Source organism: Saimiri boliviensis, chromosome 17, assembly GCF_048565385.1.
Source record: "Saimiri boliviensis isolate mSaiBol1 chromosome 17, mSaiBol1.pri, whole genome shotgun sequence".
Classification (NCBI taxonomy): domain Eukaryota; kingdom Metazoa; phylum Chordata; class Mammalia; order Primates; family Cebidae; genus Saimiri; species Saimiri boliviensis.
The window spans coordinates 35,411,802-35,431,503 of NC_133465.1; the positions used below are offsets into that span (position 1 = coordinate 35,411,802).

Genomic DNA, 19,702 nt, shown 5'->3' on the forward strand with positions numbered 1-19,702 from the left:
TGTAAAGTGATAATGGCACATGCTACCTGAAGAGGAAATGCATTTGCATAGTCAAAGAATCATTGCAAAGATCTAACTTGCTTGATATTATGATAATATCAGGTAAGATAATTTCCTTATGAATGTTTTTCTTCTGCCTAGGAGTCACTCTAAATTGATAAGAAACTCTTGGTTTAAACTTGCTTAATTCCCTAAAATGATTTCTTTTTATTTTGGAGAAGAAGGAATGATTTCTTGTTGGCAGATGGAAATATTGCATATTGCTTGGCATAACTCATCAAAAGGATTAGGCATTCACCGAAGGCATACTTATTACTTAGCAGATTACATTTGAAAAGCCTCCTCTCTTTACCTCATTCTCTCTCTCCTCTAGTACCACCCCAAGAATGCTCATAGAACACAGGGGACATTAGAGAAGAATGTCATTTGTTTGGTTTGAAAAAGAAGGTAAACTTTTATTTAGAGAAAGAATTAGGAAAAGAAGGTAATGGTTTGCTTAGAAAGATGACAATTTACATAGGGAAAACAGCATATTTGGCCAGGACAACAAAACAGCCCTCTGAAGCTGTCAAGAAAGCCTACCACAAACATGCCAATAAAGAGTTGAATTCGTGTGTGTGTAAAAGAATTCTGTAAAACAGAATAAGACAAATATGTGGTCCAAAGTAGCACATTTCCCATCCTTGGGAATTCAGGGGAAACTCTGTATAGGTTTCTTAGGGCAGAAGCAATCTCTGTAGTGTTCTCAAACACAGAATAAATCTCAAATTGCAGCCAGTGGGAGTGAGGGTAGACGAAGCTTCTTGGGTGGGGAAATAGAAGGAATGGAGAAATTGAGATGGGACAGCGCATGCAGCAATGCCCTGAAGACATTTAAATATGCATGCAGTGGAGGAAGAAGGAAGATTATGATGGCCAAGCTCCTGAGTGCAACTTGGTGAGAGCATTTGCTGTGGCAACCTGCTGTGGTATTTTCAATACTTGGCAATAACCAATTATGAAAGAGAAATAACCTGAATGGTACTGATTAATCAAGAGTCAACTGGTCAGACTTCACTGACGATTGTCAAAACAACGCCACAAATGACAGTTCTCCCAAAGTTTCAGTGAGAAGATTTTAAAAGCTCAGGCTGAAAAATCTGTGTCTTTACTGAGACATGGAAAAGCATTAGGTAAGCCAAGTATTAAAAATTCTATTTGTTTATTATTGAATTGACATTGTTCCACACTTAAGACAAATGGGCTTGGAAACTGTCCCTTAAGCAGCAAAAAAAAAAAAAATCTAATGAAGAATCAAAATTATTTTTCGACTTCATGCTTGACTTAGATTTCAGCAATATTAGGTAAGACATAAAGTATAATTAATGCTTATGAAATAAAGTCCTTCCCTCAGATAGCTTAGATTTCTTCTGTTGACAATTTTTCTTGAAAATACACTTTGGCAGGTAAGAAATTACCAAAAATACTTGCCATTAGAAAAATTACCTTAATTCTCATTAATCCCTGACTTCTTATAAATTGGTAGGTTGAAGAGGCATACATTTTACCAGTGCTGTTTTTGATTGAGGATACTGGACCTTTACAATATACATTTAAATTGTTCAAATAGTTTTCAATGTACATACTATAAAATATTATTGTTTCAAGAGTGGAAGTCACATTTAACACACCATACATGATTCATCTGCATATTTACAGAGGTTTAAAGCACACAAAATTGTGTAGGTAGCGTGCTGAAGTCTAAACTTTAACATATACTCAGTTGCATACATAGCAACAAGATGCAATAAATTCTGAACAAATAACAACCAATAATTAGCCAGATTGCTATGTACACATTAGAAAGGAAGCAATTAAATACTGCCAAATAAGAATGTCACTTAATTACTTTTTCTGTGAAATATCTCTCTGCCACCACATATGCACGCACGTGCGTGCACACACACACACATACACACCCTTTTTTTCATCACAAACATCAAACTGATGCTCATGGCTACATACACAGGTTATCCCCAAACATCTGATTTTCACAAGGCAAGAGGCAACACAGCAACTCAGAGCGACTTACAATAATTTGCCAGACTTAGCTTTTGTAAATCAGTCACTGGAGGGTGATTACTGTGAAAGTATATTCAGACTTTCATATCATGGACTGCAGGAAGAGGAGCAAAGAGCCTTAACCAAAAGCTTTATAACCTTTGCCATTATGTAAAATTTTGGCTTTGCTAAAATAAAAATACTTGTATATCTGTAGGAAAAGACCCTATGATAATATTTAAAACAACAAATCTCCTACTTCCTTTAGCACGTTAGAATATTTTTCACAGCCCACTTATCCAATTGTTAAACAAAATCAACCATCCTTTTGAATAGCCATTTAAAAAAGTCATTATTAGTGGAAATAGGCGAAATAATTGAAAAAACAAATATAACTACTGTATGCAGATACGGTGGAAAAAGCAGAGACCCGAAATATGGCAAAATCAGTGCTTCATAAACAGTCAATGGATTTTTCTAAAAATACTTTTTGCTAATGGCAAAGTTCAACACCTCAGAAAAACTCTGAATTAAGATCTTAGAATAAGTTTCCAAGCTATACAACATGGTTTCAAATACACTACCCTTGTTGTTTGTAAGGCCGCATTGAAGTTTAGCTTAACAGTCATAAGCCACGTGTTTGAACATCTTATGAGAAGTGACCAGCAAAGAAAACAGTTTTTTTTCCCTTGCTCACCCTATTACCTATGAAGAGACACCACTGCTTTTCCAAATAGCTATTTTTAAAATGTCCTTAAAGATATGACCTTGAAGGAAAAAGTCCAGTTTTGCTTCATTAAATCATCTGGAAAAATATTTAGACTTTTAAAGTGAACATGCAAAAGTTTGAATTCTCGGAGAGTGTTCCTTTGTTAATCTATAGCTACCTTCTTTAATTGGTATGTGATAGCTTAATAGGCACATATACCAAGAGATACACACTCTTTGCTGTAGCTCTGCTACATGCAAAGTTGAGAGAGCTGTAGAAAAATGTCATCACCTTCCTAACACCTAACATGTGTTTTCAGAAGCCCGTGGGTATACATTTTCAGAAGCCAGTGAATTCTGTGTCTTGTTGACATAACAAGGGAATTTACATGTGCTTCAGACACACCTTCCCTTGGAGAACTAACTTAACTGTTAAGTTAGTTCTCCAAGAGAAAGTAACTACATCTCAGGTGGAGGATGAAGAACCAGAGGAGGCCAAGGAGTTGGTATTTTCTGGGATGCCTTTTTGCCTAACAGAGTTATCTTCAAGGGAAGAGCTGAAATCTCACCAGGGTGCACATTTGTGTGGCAGGATAACAATGAACGAGGGGCCAGTCCTCCATTCCACTTGTCTGGCAGGATCTCCTGGCAAGGAAAGGGTAGGTGCTTGCCAGGTGGTTCCTGGACACAGTTTCTTTAGGGGAGTACAACAAGGCTTCAGTCATTGCTTTTCATAAAGTGCTTTGGGATCCTTCAGAAAAGAGGACTGGTGAAATATTATTACTAGCTGGCTTCAATTTTCAAACCAAATGAAACCATTTTCTCCAGTGTAACTATTGCTTCGAGCATTAGTGAATGTTCTTTAAAGGGAATGTCTCTCATCTTTGAGTATCTACTTCTTAAAATACTCATTCCTTGGAGTGAATGTTTTTAATTACTGTCTCCCAGGCACTCTCACCAATTAAGAGGATGTTTTAGCTTTGTTAAGTGGTTGCCAAACCTATACATCCATGACTTGCATTTTCCAGGTTGTACTCCCTCAAGAGTCTCTATAGCAAGAAGAAATCAAAGATGTAGACCAACATGCACTATGCCTGCCTGGCTGAGGAGACAGGCTCCTGCCTCTTCTAAGACATGGTTGAGAAGATGTATAGTGAACGTATGGCTACATTCTTAGATCATACGGTGAGCTTCTTGTGGCCTGGGACCATGTTTCACACTTGATTCTTTGGGTGTAAATGGGACTTAGAATTGAGATAGACACATGGGGGAACTTCAGTCATGGATTTTTGAGGATTTTCACAAATGATGAAAGCTGATCAAGCATGTTAGAAAAACCCCTGAAAAGAAGATCTGGGACAGTTTCCTTCAGAGGTTCTCATATTGGATTAAAAAAGAATGAAAGACAAAAATCCATTGCATCCAAAATTAAACCAAACAAAAATGATAAAATACGACAAAACATCCTCAGACATTGTAAAATCTCTGTAAGTTGAAGATCAGCTAAACGAATAAAGGACTGTAAATTAGAGAACACAGTTATCTCTCACAAGAATGTATTGATATGAACTGGGCTCACAAGATATTGCAAAGTGGAGATATGGGGAAACCTTCCTGAATAATAGCTAATTATTGAAGCTATAACATACCCACTTTTATTTAGGAATATTGCTAAGAAACTGCATTTTCAATTGACTTAAGTATGCCCATTAAAATGTGGCCTGCATTATTCTTTTTGTGGGCATGACGTCTTGCCTCACAGAAGATGAAAAAATAAACTTATGCCCCCAATATATAATAGCAGGTTTAAAAATTAATGCAATTTTGGTGCAATATACCAGAGCTTACTGACCAAATGAGGGGTCAGAAGGGTGGGTCAGTTTCTGCCTTTGCTGTTTGTGGAATGCCTCCCACCTGATTTGGTCACAAACTTCCTCCTATGTCACCAGAATCATAAGGATCAGGAAACACCTTGGATTTTTAGCTCTTCAAAATTCTAGAGTCTCGTATCACAACTTGATTGAAAAAAACCAATCCATTTTATAATTAGAAATAAGTAGAAATGGAGCACAAATGACTCTGCCATTCTTGTTATTAACTAAGAGGCATAATTTGAAATTATGTTTTCCCCAAATTGCTTTTTAATTAATTAACTTAGATCTGCATTACATGAAGTTTGTATTCCCTGGCAACAAGGAGCTCTGTAATATTGAAAACTTGTTAGGTAAGGGTTGAACACAGCATTTGAATTTGAAATCAGAAGCAGGTAGATGATCTGCAAAATAGGAGGTAACCTGTAGACAATCAAGTTAACTAGGTTTGTACCAATTCCCAATGGGATGGCCTGCTATCAAGGGAATGATTCTGGTTCTGACCCTAACTCTGAGACTAAAGCAGCTCCGTGACCTTGAGCAAGTCACTTAACCTCTCTGGGTCTTAATTGCCCTACCTGTAAACCTAAGGACTTAGATGCATTTTATGGGTTCTTCTAGTTCTAAAACTCTCCCTTTCCATGCACATAGAATTCACTTAGACAGAAGAAAACTACATTTTAAAATCCTCCCAGGCATGAAAAAGGAGCTACAGTGATTCTGATCAAGATCTTTGGGGGTTTCATTGAGTACAAAATCTCTTAAAAAAATAAAGACTGAGCTCTGGGCTTTAGTTTTCTAATGACCATAGGCCATGGGCCAAATATGTCCCTTTCCAGCAGGGTAATTATTTATGTTTAAATCAAATGTTTTTAAAATGGAAGGGATCAGAATAACATTGTGAACAGGGGACTTTGTATGAACTCCCATGAGGAGGAATGGTAGAACTCTGTGGACAAGGATAAGGCCATAAAGAGCAATATTTAACTGAAATGCCTGTGAAGCAGAAAAGGATCATTTAGAATGTCAGCGAAGTGAATGGGTCTTGGCTCCAGGAGATGAGGAGGCTCTTTCTGAATATGTAGTGTGATTTGTCTAATTTGGACCCTTGTTTGTGAGAAATTCAGGTAGGAGGTAATGAGACCAAAGCAAAATTTCCAGGTGTTTTTAGCACAACGTTGGAATGAACCACTGGTAGAGGCTTCTGGGCATATTTTCCCTGAGGCCAAATGGGCCAGATGATTTTGGGGCAAATTTGACTTAAGGAGAGGTAGGCTGAAAGGGGAAAGCAGCCACCTTAGCCCTGGACAATCTGTCCCCTGATCTATGATGCAGGGTGAGTGGATATGCCTGTGGGGTTGTGAGAAGCCCACTGCTGACTGGCCATATCTGCAGGGCACGTTCTTGTTCAATGACAATTTCATCACCAAAGAATCGGAGCTCATCCACTATGATTTTCAGAGACACAGCCTCCATGGACTTACTTTGCTTAACTTAGAATTGTAAAGGAAATATATTTCTGCCCACATCTCTCTCCCTCCCCTGTCTTATCTGTGACTCAGGCTTTCCTTCTGCTTAGCCATCTCCTTGATCCTTGTAACAATATATGGCTCATTTTCATGCTTGGATGGGATCTTAGTATACAGGAAGGGCCACTTCCTGTCCTATTCTGTCTTTGTAAGAGTTGAAAGAGAAGTATTCCCTACTTTTGTTTCTGGTGGTCTCCACCCAGCACTATGAGAAGAAAAAAAAAAGGCCTGTCAAGGCCTATTTAATAAGATAAGTGCTGATGGATAAACCGGGTAAGGTGAGTCCTGAGAACTCTGTCCTTTGGGATGACAAAGTTTAGCTGATAGGAAACCTAGGTCAAGTCCACTTGACCTTGTGCCCTAGAGACACAACCTGGATGTCTTTCCCTCAAACTCTTAAGGTTTGGAATGGAGGGAAAAACGATGCTAATCTTATTTTCATCTGTAGAACTTCTCTTCATCAATCACAAATTCATGAAAGAGCTCTAAACACGGGGTCAGATTACGGAACCAGTTGCAGAACTGAGGGTATCTCTGGGATGGCCAACTTCAGACACAGGTGCTACCAACAGGGTGGCATGTTTGAGCCACTGCATGTCATACTCCACGTTGACACAAACAGCTCCTCCAAGCCCTTTCTAGGCTGAATTGGGAATGGCATTGGCAACTCTGGCCTCCACGCCCCACTCTATTCCAGAAAAAACGAGGACCTTGAACTTGTAACCTTTGGATTTATAACATTCAAAACGCTTGAAAATGAGTGGGGACACGGTGGGGCAGGATGGGGTTAAGGGTGATGGTAAAACACAGGTAGTGGCGGTGGAAGGGTGGACAGCCGGTGCGGGCCTCCCTAAAGCATGCTGCTGAGTATTTCTGACACGGAGGTGGCGGTGGGGCCCTCCTGGCTCACATCGGGGCCAGTGGGGCTGGGCAGGGCGCTGCAGCCTCCAGAGGGCGGGCTCAAGCCGGCCCACGGTTTTTCGTCCTGGGCCACCAGGGTTGCTGTGTAGGGCTCCACGTAGATGCGGCGCACCGAAGGCCTCGCGTCCTGGAGACTGCCGTTCCGCTCCTCAGGAAGGCTGACAGCGTGGGCCAGAGTCAGGCCCCTGGGACCATCAAGGGCAGGTCCGGGCCGCTCGGCCTCCTCGGGCTCCTGGGCCAGACCACAGGCTCGGGACAGGTGCTGTGTGTAAATGCCCTCCGAGAGCGACAGCGACTGAGTCTCACTGCGCATGCGCAGCCAGCCATGATGGCGGCCGAAGCCGCCGCAGTGGGGATGCTTGCCGGACTTCCGCTTTCCCAGGAAGCCTAGCGGCGGCCGCGCTCCACATACCTTCTTGGTGTGGTTGTTGGGCTTGAGGCCCGTGAGGGTCAGACTGTGGAGGAACTCGGCACATGCGTGGTCGGGATTTGGGCCCTGGCCCTGGGGATCCTGGCGCGGCCCCGGCGGGGTCTTCCCGTCGTGCACTTGCAGGACGTCGGGGGCGCTGCCGCTTAGGCCGCTAAGGGTCTGCTGTGCAATGTCGTGCGATGATAGGTAGACCAGGTCCAGGTCTCGGGGGCTCAGGGCATCGCTGGAGTCGTAGTCACTGTCGGTGGGAAGGAACACTTCCGAGCAGCCTTCTTCATCAGAGCAGGGTTGTGAATCTGTGAAGGCAGAAACTGATGTTAGGAAACATACAGTCTTAGCTAGAGCCTGCTTCACAGGCACAGGATCAGTGCGTTTGACTCTCCTTAGAAGGGTCCCGTGCTTCGTTTCATGCTGTGCTGTCACCTCCCGAAATACACATTTTGAACAAGGGGACCCACGTTTTCATTTTGCATAGGGCCCCACAAAATTGTATAGCGGGCTCTGGTCTTAGCGTAAGGGAAAGGAAAGAAAGGAACTCTGACAGGTCCAACCCAGACAAGAGTAGGGGAACATTCTCTCATTCCCCACACGTACTTTTATTAGTAGCTGGGCAGCTGTGGAGAGGATGAAGGCTCAGTGTTATTCATTTATTCATTCCCTATTATTTCAGAGATAATTTTTGCACTTGACAAAGTAGCAGGAATTTAAAAGGGTGAACGAAGGAGACTCCAGTGGCTGCAGCTAGTAAACGTGGTTTCAAGTCTTAGCTGCCTTCCACCTCCATATTCTGAAGGACCACCTTGCTCATTAAAAATACAAGTTACCAGCGTGGTGGCTCATGCCTGTAATCCCAGAACTTTGGGAGGCTGAGGCGGGTGGATCCTTTGGTGAGGATTTCCAGACCAGTCTGTCCAATATGGTGAAACCCCATCTCTACTAAAAAATTACTAAAGTTAGCCGGGTGTGCTGGCATGAACCCGTGGTCCCAGCTACTCCGGAGGCTGAGGGAGGAGAATCACTTGAACCCAGGAGGCGGAGGTTGCAGTCAGCCAAGATTGCACTAGGCACTTCAGCCTGGGTGATAGAGTGAGACTACATCTCAAAAAACAAACAAACAAACAAACAAAACAAAACAAAACAAAAAAACAAAGCAAAACAAACACAAAAAACAAGAAACAACAACAACCAAAACAGTTAATTGAAAAAAAAAAAAAGCCCACAGTGTAACCAGTTTACGGTTAGTCTGTTCATGGTGGAAAATCAGACATGATTATCATCAGAATACTGCAGATTCAGGGATAAAGTTTGATTTGTTAGGGAGTCAGTGTCAAGATTTCTTCTATTTAAAGTACTAGAACTAGATGGAATGCTTTTTTTCCCTTACTGTAGGAGATGATGTACCTACTTGCTTAATTGGCAGGGCAAGATGTCAGTTTTGCCTTTTCATTCCTGATTGTTATCTAATATTTATTATCCAGTATTCATTATTCTTTGTTTAGTTACAAAGATTATAAAATTAAGACTAATCTAAAATAAAATCTGTAAAAGATCACCTTTTTTCAGCTTCCCCTGCAGCTGAGCATGGGTATATAATTAAGTTCTGGCCACTGAAATGGAAATGGAAGTATTGTATGAAACTTCTGGAAGGCTACATAAAGGGACCTGGCTTAGCTGGGTCATTTCATTCTCTTTTTTTCCAGTTTGCCTGTAACTTGATGTGTTGTATGAGGTCATGGAGCAACCTTGGAGATAGAAGCCACATGCTAGGACGCTGGAGCTGAAAAATAAAGCTTGGTGGCTGAAGACCATGAAGTCCACATGTCAACCCTGAATTTGTCTCCTTCTGAGTTTCTTTCACACAAGAGAGAAATAAAGTATCTTGTGTTTATGACATTCTTATTTGGGTCTTTGGTAACATGAACCCAAACTTTATCCTAACTGTTACAAACCTAAATATCCACCAGTAGAAGAATGGTTAAATAAATTGTGGTGCATCTGTACTATGGAATATTATCCAGCAGCTACAAAGGTTGAGATCAATATATATGTTGTTCTTTAAATAATGGCTACCAAAGAAAAGGATTCCCTCTTCTGCCTTTTTGAATTCCATTAGTATGTTTGAGGTTTTCCTCAAACATAACCTCCATTAGGAAGCATCCCCCAACTGTTGGGGCAGAGATATTTAATTACTCTTGGGGCAGAGATACTTCATTCATTCATTCATTCACAAGGAAGATTCTATATTACTTGAGATCTAATAGAAGCACTGTGTACTTGGTGCTTGAGTGGATATAAAATTAATAAGAAATTATATTTGTATCTAGGGAGTTTACTGTTTTAATGGACATATAAAGAGAGTATGCATCTGTGAGTCTGTGGCAGAACATAGGTTTTATAAGAAGTTCAGCAATTAACTAGGTATATAGGAAAGAGGGATTATATTTGATTGGGACAGGATTGATGAAATACTCTATAATGTCATTTGTTTTTTTCCCCTCCATTCATTCATCTCTATATTATTTCTTCATCCACTTTTAAACAATGACTTGAGGTAACTTTGAATAGTAAATATGCATATAAGAGGATTAGAAACCAGAGAGGAAGAGGAAAGAGCACAAGTAGTCCTGTTTTGATATCATACAAGTTGTATAAAATGTTAAAATTGTGGGGGACTGAAAGAAGGGTGCATGGGACTTTCTGTACATTTCTTTGTAATCTTCAGGGTCTATATTTCAAAAAACATACTTTAAAAAATATTTAATTTTTTAAAAGGTAGGGTGGAACCAGAGGAGGGTACTGAATGTTTAGATAAGGAGTTTGCACCTTATTTTGTAGCCAGTCATCAAAGAATTTTTAGGCATTGACAAGATGAGAGCTATGATTTAGAATAGCAATTAGGATGTAAGATGAACTTGCTGAGGAAGAGATAGCAGGGAGGCCAGCTGGGAAGCTGTGGTCCAAGCTATGTTTTCCCTCCAAATATTTATCTTGTTCAGGCTGTGGGGCTAAGCAAGAGCTGTGGTTGTGTGGAAGAAAACAGAAGTCCAGGAAAGTCATTCATTGAAAGATGTTTACAGAACAGTATTTTGTACTAGATAGACAAGCTCTCTCCTTTGAATAGCTCAAAAAGAGTGGATTAGACAATAAGCCAGAAAACACATAAGATTAATTTTGGGTAGTAAAAAGTTCTGTGAAGACAATGGAAGTGGACCTTAGCTAAAGAGTGACTTAGAAGGAAGATGCTTTTGATATGGCCGTGGGAGGAGGCATCTCTGTACAAAGGGGAGTCTAGGTGAGAACCCAATGTTCAGAAGGAACCAGCTATGTGAAAGTTTTAGGGACAAGTGCTAAACTAACTTTAACACTTGTCCAACCCAAACTCCTTTAAACTAAAGGAGTTTAGTTTAATTTGGGTTGGGTTTTAACCCTGATTTGGGTTAGGTGGTAGAATGGAAAGTTTTATGAACAAGCGTTAAACTAACTTTAACACTTGTCCAACCCAACTCCTTTAAACTAAAGGAGTGTCCTTTAAACGAGTTTAGTTTAATTTGGGTTGGGTTTTAACCCTGATTTGGGTTGGGTGGTAGGATGGATGATAAGTTTAATTTGGGACAGGCTGAGCTGAGGGGAAGCCAAAACATCACAGAGGAGATGAACTGAGAGCATGTGGGGTAGCAAAGCTGAAGGAAGGTATTTGTGAGTGTAGAGAAGAATAAATTATTTGAGAGGGAATGGTTGAATATATGAATGGTGAGGTTGATAATATAATAAGGGAGGAGATCAGATGTGAGCACCAGTGCTGGGATTGGTGCTTAGTGAGAAAGATGGAAGGACACATTGTTCTCAGAGGTAAGTGGTTAGGAAAGAAGAAACATATATTTCCAGGTTAAAAGGAGAGAAACGTATAAAGGTCTGGGCTCAATAACTTTGACATACTTTTAAAAAGTCTTAGTACTTTTTCCAATCTTTAGTGGGAAAAATAGGACACTGCAAGTAATAGAATCTCAAAATTGTTGACTGTTTTTGATGATAGCAGGGGTAAGTGCCTTAGGAGTGAGGAAGAAGAGAAAATAACTGAGGATTTGAAATTGGGCTCGAAATAGGACCCATGCAAAGAATTCATAATTGATTGTAGTTGAACTTCCTTCTCCGTTTTTCAGATCAGTGTGTTCAGCTGTGTGCATGTACTTGTTTGTATCCACAATGATAATAACAAGATCTGATATTTATGTAGTGCTTACTGTGAGCCAGCCATAATGCTAAGAGCTCTAAGTGCTTTATTTTGTTTAATACTTAAAGTAGTTCTCATTTTGCCGATCAGAATACTGAAGCTTAGGCTTCTGAAATTTTCTAGTTTGTATTCTTGATAAGTGGTAGAATAGGCAGCCAAATGCAAATTTGTCTCACTACAAAGACTTGCTGTACTGCCATCCACCTTAGCATTTCCATGACTTTCTGTGGAATCTTCCTGAAGAGTGGCACTTGGTTCATCTAATTCTCTTTTTGTGGTACACAGAGTTAAATTAGTTAAACTCTTAGTAAGAGCTTCTTGACATTGTTGCTACTAGAGAAACATACTAGATCTTGTATTAGTTTCCTGTGGCTGCTGGAACAAATTACCACATACTGGGTGGCTTAAAACAACAGAAATTTATTCTTTCACAGCTCTGGAAGCCAGAGTTTGAAATCAAGGTGTCAGCAAGGCCACACTCCCTCTGGAAGTTCTAGGGGGAAAAAACTTTCTCTTGCCTCTTCCAGCTTCTGGTGGCTGTCAACATTTCTTGTGAGCAAGCCACTGCCATCTCTGCTTCTGTCTTCTCATGGCCTCTATTCTGTGTCTGTGTCTTCTTTTCTGTCTCTTATTAGGGCACTTTTCATTGGATGTAGGATCCACCCATATAATCCAGGATGATCTCATCACAGGGTCTTTACATCTGCAGTGACCCTTTTTTGGTTTCAAATAATGTCGCATTCGCAGGTTATGAGGGTTCAGACATGGACATATCTTTCTGGGGGCCAGTAGAAGACTGATAGCAAAAATTGCTATAGCTAGAAGCAATCACTGGAGTTTGTGACACCTTCAGTCCATAGTCAAGCACTTTGCAAAATCTGCCTGTACTTAGATCTCCCAACATACAAATAGTGACAACTTACTGTTTGGAGGAGACTAAGGAGTATATGAAATGTGCCTTAACTGAGCTGATTGGCCTAATATTTTAATGAAGTGTCATATTTTAAGACCCCCCTCTCTTAAGGAGAGCCTGTATTGCTTTCCCCACATGGAGTTAGTTGCTCGGTTCTTTTGCCTCTTAGAGGATTTTATTTATATCTCTGTAACTGCATTCACCAAGTTTTATTATAAATTATCCATTTTCATATTTGTCTTTCTCATTGGACCAGGAACTCTAGAGAGCATGCATCATCTCTGATGATGAGCATTACTCATCTCTGCTTAGTAAATATGGAATAAGTCAGTCAACAAAGGAATGGACTAAGGAACAAATCAAGCAAAGGGATGTATAGAACCTTTTGTATTTCCCAGATCACATAGTCTGAATATGGACATATTAGTGGACTATAAGGACCTCCCAACTACACTGTGTCTTAATCATCATTGTGTTATTAACCTCTTGTGCTATAAATGTACCATTTATAGAAGAGAATAAAAGGCTCTCCATAAAGCATGTTGAGTGGAATTGAAACTGAAGCAAATATTGACGTCTGGGAGCATAAAGAATAGTGAGATTTGACTGTCTTATTAGAAGTAATACTAAAAACAAAGCATCCTGAAAGGTCTAATTTACTTAATCTACCACAGAACTTCCTGAAAACAATCACCCAGATCATCTTGCTTTATCTTTGCTGATATTTGATCAAAGAGCCAGCCTAGATATAGCAGAAAGGACAATTGTCTTCAAATTAGACAAACCTGAAGTTTTGTCTTGCTACTTACTGCATGTATGATCTTGAGCAAATCACTTAGCTTCTGTGAACTGGTACTATGAATAAGTACTATGAGAAGTAATTTAGTTTATTAAAGATACTTTAAGTGGGCCAGATGCAGTGGCTCACACCTGTAATCCCAGCACTTTGGGAGGCTGAGGTGGGTGAATAACTTGAGGTCAGGAGTTTGAGACCAGCCTGACCAACACAGGGAAACCCTGCGTTTACTAAAAAATTCCAAAAATTGGCCAGGTGTAGTGTAAGCCCAGCTACTTGGGAGGCTGAGCACAAGAATCACTTGAACCTGTGAGGCGAAGGTTGCAGTGAGCCTAATGCACACCACTGCACTCCAGTCTGGGCAACAGAGTGAAACTTCATCTCAAAATTAAAAAAAAATGGATACTATAAGTGTCTTAAAAACAGAAGATATTGGCCATTTCACCTTTACCGTAGTGGAGTCCACCTCTGCTGTGGACCACAAATAGCCCTTTACAAAGAAGAATGGAAATTGCCTCTATCCACCTAGATTCGTAAGCTGCCTTGAGGTAATCTTGGCATCAAGGAAGAGAGAGCATTGAGGCACATCTTACCATAAATTTCAGAGGATGGCAGCCATTGATTTGTCCCATGGGTTTTTTTCCAGGGATCCAATCTGCAGTTTTGAAGAAAAGACAAAGGTAGAAAGGGTGGTGGTGGGCTACCTGGCAAATGGTTAACAGGGTTCAGTGACCTTTGATGATGTGGCTGTGGAGTTCACCCCAGAGGAGTGGGCTTTACTGGACACAACTCAGAAATACCTGTACAGAGATGCAATGCTGGAGAGCTACAAGAACCTGGTCTCTGTGGGCTGTCAGCTGTTTATACCTAGCCTGACCTCTTGGTTAAAACAAGAAGAATTGAAGACAGTACAGAGTGGAGTTCTTCAACAACAGGAAATACAACCTAGAACCAAAGGGTCATTACTTCAGCAGGGTTTTCTGAAGAATCAAATATTCAATGGGCTACAAATGGAAAGAAGCTACAGGTTAGGAAAACTCTGTCGCTGCAAGAATTGTGGAGAGGTCTTTAGTGACTGGTTTTTCCTTAAGACACACATGAGAGCTTAGAATGGAGGGAACACTTCTGAGTATAATTGTTATAGAAAAGACGTCTTCACTGTGTACAAGAAAGCCTCTACTGGACAGGAACTTTCCAGATTTAATCCACGTGGAAAAGTCTTCACCCAAACTCCAGGCCTTACTGTGCATCTTCAAATTCTCAATGCAAGAAAACCCTACAAATGTAAGGAATCTGGAACAGGCTTTCAGTATTTTGCAAGCCTTGTCACATGGGCATCCACCCTGGAGAGAAACTCTGCGAATTTCAGGAATGTGGGGGAGCCATCACAGCTTCCTCACACCTAAAGCAGTGTGTAACAGTTCATACTGGAAAGAAATACAAAAAGACTAAGAAATGTGGGAAATCATTCACTAATTTTTCTCAACTTTCTGCACATGTGAAAACTCATAAAGGAGAGAAGTCCTTTGAATGTAAAGAATGTAGAAAATCCTTTAGAAATTCCTCATTTCTTAATGATCACATTCAAATTCACATTGGAATAAAACCATACAGATGTATGGAATGTGGGAAAGCCTTCACTAGATCAACTCACCTTACTCAGCATGTAAGAACTCACACTGGAATAAAACTCTATGAATGCAAGGAATGTGGGCAAGCCTTCACCCAGTACACGGACCTTGCTATACACATGCGAAATCACCGTGGAGAGAAACCCTATCAGTGTAAGGAATGTGGGAAAGCCTTCAATAGATCCTCAACCCTTACTGAACATAGAAGAATTCACACAGGAGAGAAGACCTTATGAATGTGTTAAATGTGGAAAAACCTTCATTACTTCTTCCCATTGTAGGAAACATTTGAGAATGCACAGTGGAGAAAAGCTCTTTGTATGCAAAATATGTGAGAAAGCATTTATGTTTTCCTCAGGCCTTAATGTTCACCTGCAAATTCATACTGGAGAGAAGCTCTTCATTACTATGTAAAGAATGTGGGAAAACATTTGCTGTTCCCTCACACCTAAGTACACATGAAAGAATTCACACTGGGGAGAAACTCTATGAACACTGGGTATGAGTATTACCATTTAGCCCATTGGTTGCCATCTTTAATTATTGGCAATGACACCAGAGTTCATCAGATTTGTCCTAAATGCCTTGAGGAGGTTGTAATAGCTCATGGATTGGCCTTAGATGCCTTCCTGAGGGTCTGAAATTAAACCTATGTGTTCTGAATACAGCTTCTTCATGGTTGCCTGAGTCTGGGCATCTGTGAAAAAGGGTCATGGTTGGTGAGGTCAGCACCGCAGGCTGCCTCACCTTGGTGATTAAATTCCTAGGATCATAGCATTAACAAATTCTGTATGAGAAAAATCATGCAGATTCATCCCAGCTCCTGTTGTCTAATGGTGGCCAGTGTGGCACTTTCATGTCAAAATTTACCAGAAGCCAAGATGATATAGGCCCTAGAGGTGGGTTGTTAAAAGATGCTTCTCCAAGGGTCTCTTCTGTTCCCATGGATCCTGCAGAGCATGGCAGGAATGAAACCATTCTTAACTGCCAGTGCACTTTCACACTGACGATTTCTGGGTTCCCTTCTTGCAAAATCTAAGAAGTGTGACAGTCTTGCCTGTTCTGTTCTGTTCTGTTCTGCCTTCTCTGTCCATTTTACATGGCACAATCTAAGTGGCAGTCTCTTCTCTGGTATGATCCAGTCTCTCTCCTCACTTCTGTAAGGATGGCTGATACATTCCCTGAATCCCACTCATGGCCTCTATATAAAATGATTGTTTAGCCATACTTTCAGAATTGTCTTCAGTACAAGTTTTCTAATTTTTGCAATATGGATAGGTGAGAACTTTCCAAATTCCAAGTTCTGGCTCCTTTTTCCTTAAAAATTTCTTCTGCAAGTCTGATCTCCTCTTTTGCATTTTACTGTAAGCAATCAGGAAGAGTGAAGCTTCCCGTGTCTTTTAACACTTTAATTACAGATCTTAGTGATAAATACCCCATTTTATATCTCTCAAGCTTCACGTTCCACAAAATTCTAGAATAAAGTTCTGCCAAGTTCTTCACCACTTCATATCAAGGGTTGTCTTTCCTTCATTTTCCAATAGCATTTCCTCATTCCCTACCAGAATCACCCTCACCAACCTTATTTCCAGCTTGCACTTCAGAACTTTTCCAGCCTCTTTCAAAACTGCTTCACATGCTTAGTTTTGTTTTTAGTTGTAGTACCTCACTTCTCAGTACCAAAATCTGCCCTAGTCAGCTCAGGCCACTATAACAAAATACCACAGACCAAATGGCTTACAAATTCATTTAATTTTAAATAAATGAGGTTAAAAACATATATTCTTGCATTTCTGGAGGCTGGAAGTCTCAGATCAGAGTGCCAGCATGGTCAACTTTTGGTGAGAGCTATATAACCTAATGACTAAATATATATATATTATAGATATATACTTTATATATATATAAAGTATATATGTACTTTATATATATTTATATAAAATATATATAAAAATATAAAAAATATATATATATTCTTGGGTTATATATATATATCCTTCATTTATAAATTATTTAAATTCTACTCAAACACTGGAAATAAATTCATTGAAGCGTGTATATATACATATATGTATGTATATATGCTTCAATGTGTGTGTGTGTGTATATATATATATATATATATATATATATATATATATACATATTCTTGCTTTCTTTCTTGCTTTACTGGACTTATTTCAACCTCCAGCCCAACACCAACTCAAAGTAGTAATACCAGCATACTTGTCTTTGCAGTTCTGGTGAGAAATGTGCTCTGTTTTATCGGCTTGGTTGCAGGTTTTTATTTCTCTGTCATTTTTTGAAGAGGCTATCTCCTAGCATTAAAGGAAAGGTTTTTTCTTTATATCCAGTTTTTACATGATGAATGATTTCTCAATATTTCATAATTTGTGTGGCTTGAATTTATTAAATGCTTCCTGCACATCTTATGTGATTATTATGTTTATTTATTGATAAAACTCAAGTACCTAGAACTGCACATGGCCCATGATGGCACATAATAAATACTTCAATGAAATTATGCACTGATGCATGCCTACAGTCCTAACTGAGGCAGGAGAATCGCTTGAGCCCAGGAGGCAGAGGTTGCTGTGAGTTAAGATCCCACCATTGCACTCCAGTCTGGGCAACATGAGCAAACCTCCATCTAAAAAAAAAAAAAAATCTGATGACTTGAAGAATACCAATTAACAATTCTTTTATGTTGCACATTTAGTGACTTACATATAATTTAATTAGTATAATTAATTAAAAAGTAAATAATAAGATGCGTTTCTAGTATCTTATTCTGTTTGTCTCATTGCATTTCCCTCTCTTCATATTGATCATATTTTTATTTATTTTATTCTTAATGTTAAAAAACAGAAGATATTAATATTGTTGAAATTCTCTCCACCCTAAATAGAGAATAACATATTAAGATCATTAAAATATAAACCAGTAATCAGATCCACTTCAAGGTTTTGCCGTGAGAATGCTGTTGATAATAAAGGTGAATAACAATTTCTTGTATGGTATGTTCTGCTTTTGATGATCTAGTCCAGTAGATTTTCTAACCTACATTTTAGAGTGAATTAGTAAACTGCTTTACTGTAGCTCCCAGAACATGAGATAGAATGAAATCAAGAGAAGACCTAGTTATAACTGTAATAACCTAGGAAGGAGATGCAAAAGAGCTTGAATGTGAAGTGGTAAATATTATCTCCTTGGTTCACGGACCCACACTTGGGAAACACTGCTCTAGTGGGAATCTAAATATTTGACTTGCATGGTGATTGTATTATTTATTAGAAGACTTAGTGGAACCTATTGCTTAGAGTGGGATACCCCTCCCAGAACAGTCTGGGAAAATCTCCAGGATGCCAGCCAGGGCACTGAGGAGTTTCCAAGGACTTAGGCCATTGCTGCTCCCTCCCTTCCTGGAAAAGAATGCAAAGTGCAGCTTCCATCCTCAGATTCCGGCCATATGCTTCATTAACCATTGTAGGCACCTTGCCCAGTTGTTATTTTAATAAACCTGCTTATGCTCCTCAATTTCCCCGAGAGGGCCCATTGGGCCGGCCAGCACTGGTAGAACCTTGAATTTCCCCTCTGGTTGACCCAGGAGCTGTTTGATGAAAGTTCTCCTCATAGTATTAGTGCTGGCTTAGGAAGCTTGGCTTTCTTGCCATTGTAATGAGTGTTGTAACTCCTGGCCTCTGTGGGTCAGGCCAACAACAGCAGAGTAGAGTTGATGTGGATTTTGAGGGCGTTATGGGGAGATGACATTTCAGGAAAGAATAATTGACTTAAAGCTATTGCTTTTCTCTGAAAGGCAGGGGGCATGGCAGGACAGAAAGAAAAGAATAATAATCCATATTTGCCCTAAAGTCTATTTTCACAGTTTTAATGTACTGCTGTCTAAATTTATGTATATATATATAATTGCACTTCAGTGAATTGATTTCCACCGTGTTTGAGTAGAATTTAAATAATTTATAAATGAAGACTTTTCCTGAATCTTTCATCAGGCCTTGGGTAGAACCTCTGGGGTTTCTTCACCTTCTAATTTCCCAAGAGAAACAATATCTCCAGATTCCCGTTGATTTTTTGAGCTATTTATTATCTGCTGTACTGTTTTTAACATCATCTGGGAAAAGGTTACCAAGATTTACATTTGGAAGATCAGGATAACCTTCAAATGCATCTGAAGGAAACACCCCCCTCCCCTCTATTGCCTCACCCATGTGTCACTAGGAGAAACAGCAGTATTGGAAAAAAAAATTGCTGCTGCCTGTGACCACTATACCCACAGAAAAGGAGTGGGAGAGAAAAGACCCATGTGATGGACCAAATCATTCTACCCCCTGCCTGGAGCTGCCTTCTCTAGAAGCCAACTTGCTCCCTTGGGTCCTTGAGAGATGCTTAATTTTAATTGACTCAGAGGAGTTGTACTTTGTGTTTTGAAAACCACACAGAAATGGGAAGTGAAGGAGTTCTACTCTCCACCTCCCCTACCCCAACAGATTTACACAAACAAATTCAAGATACTCACGAGCCTTAAAACAGAATCTGGGGCTGGAACCAGAGGCTAGGTTTGTGATAGGCTCTACGTTTCCAGCAGGCTCCTTAGAAGTTAGTGAATCCTAT

At 39.9% G+C, this 19,702-nt stretch overlaps 1 protein-coding gene and 1 pseudogene across 1 annotated transcript in view; one reads left to right on the plus strand and one right to left on the minus strand.

Annotated features, from left to right (window-relative positions):
- Positions 1 to 453: 453 nt before the first annotated feature.
- The window catches only part of ANKFN1 (ankyrin repeat and fibronectin type III domain containing 1), a 439,591-nt gene continuing 420,342 nt past the window's right edge, over positions 454 to 19,702 (minus strand). Inside the window, exon 20 of the mRNA XM_074388549.1 lies at positions 454 to 7,795. Within this exon, the coding sequence (XP_074244650.1) occupies positions 6,999 to 7,795 (797 nt within the window). The 3' untranslated portion in view covers positions 454 to 6,998. The remainder of the gene's footprint in view (positions 7,796 to 19,702) is intronic.
- Positions 14,048 to 15,589, plus strand: LOC101043656 (uncharacterized; annotated as a pseudogene).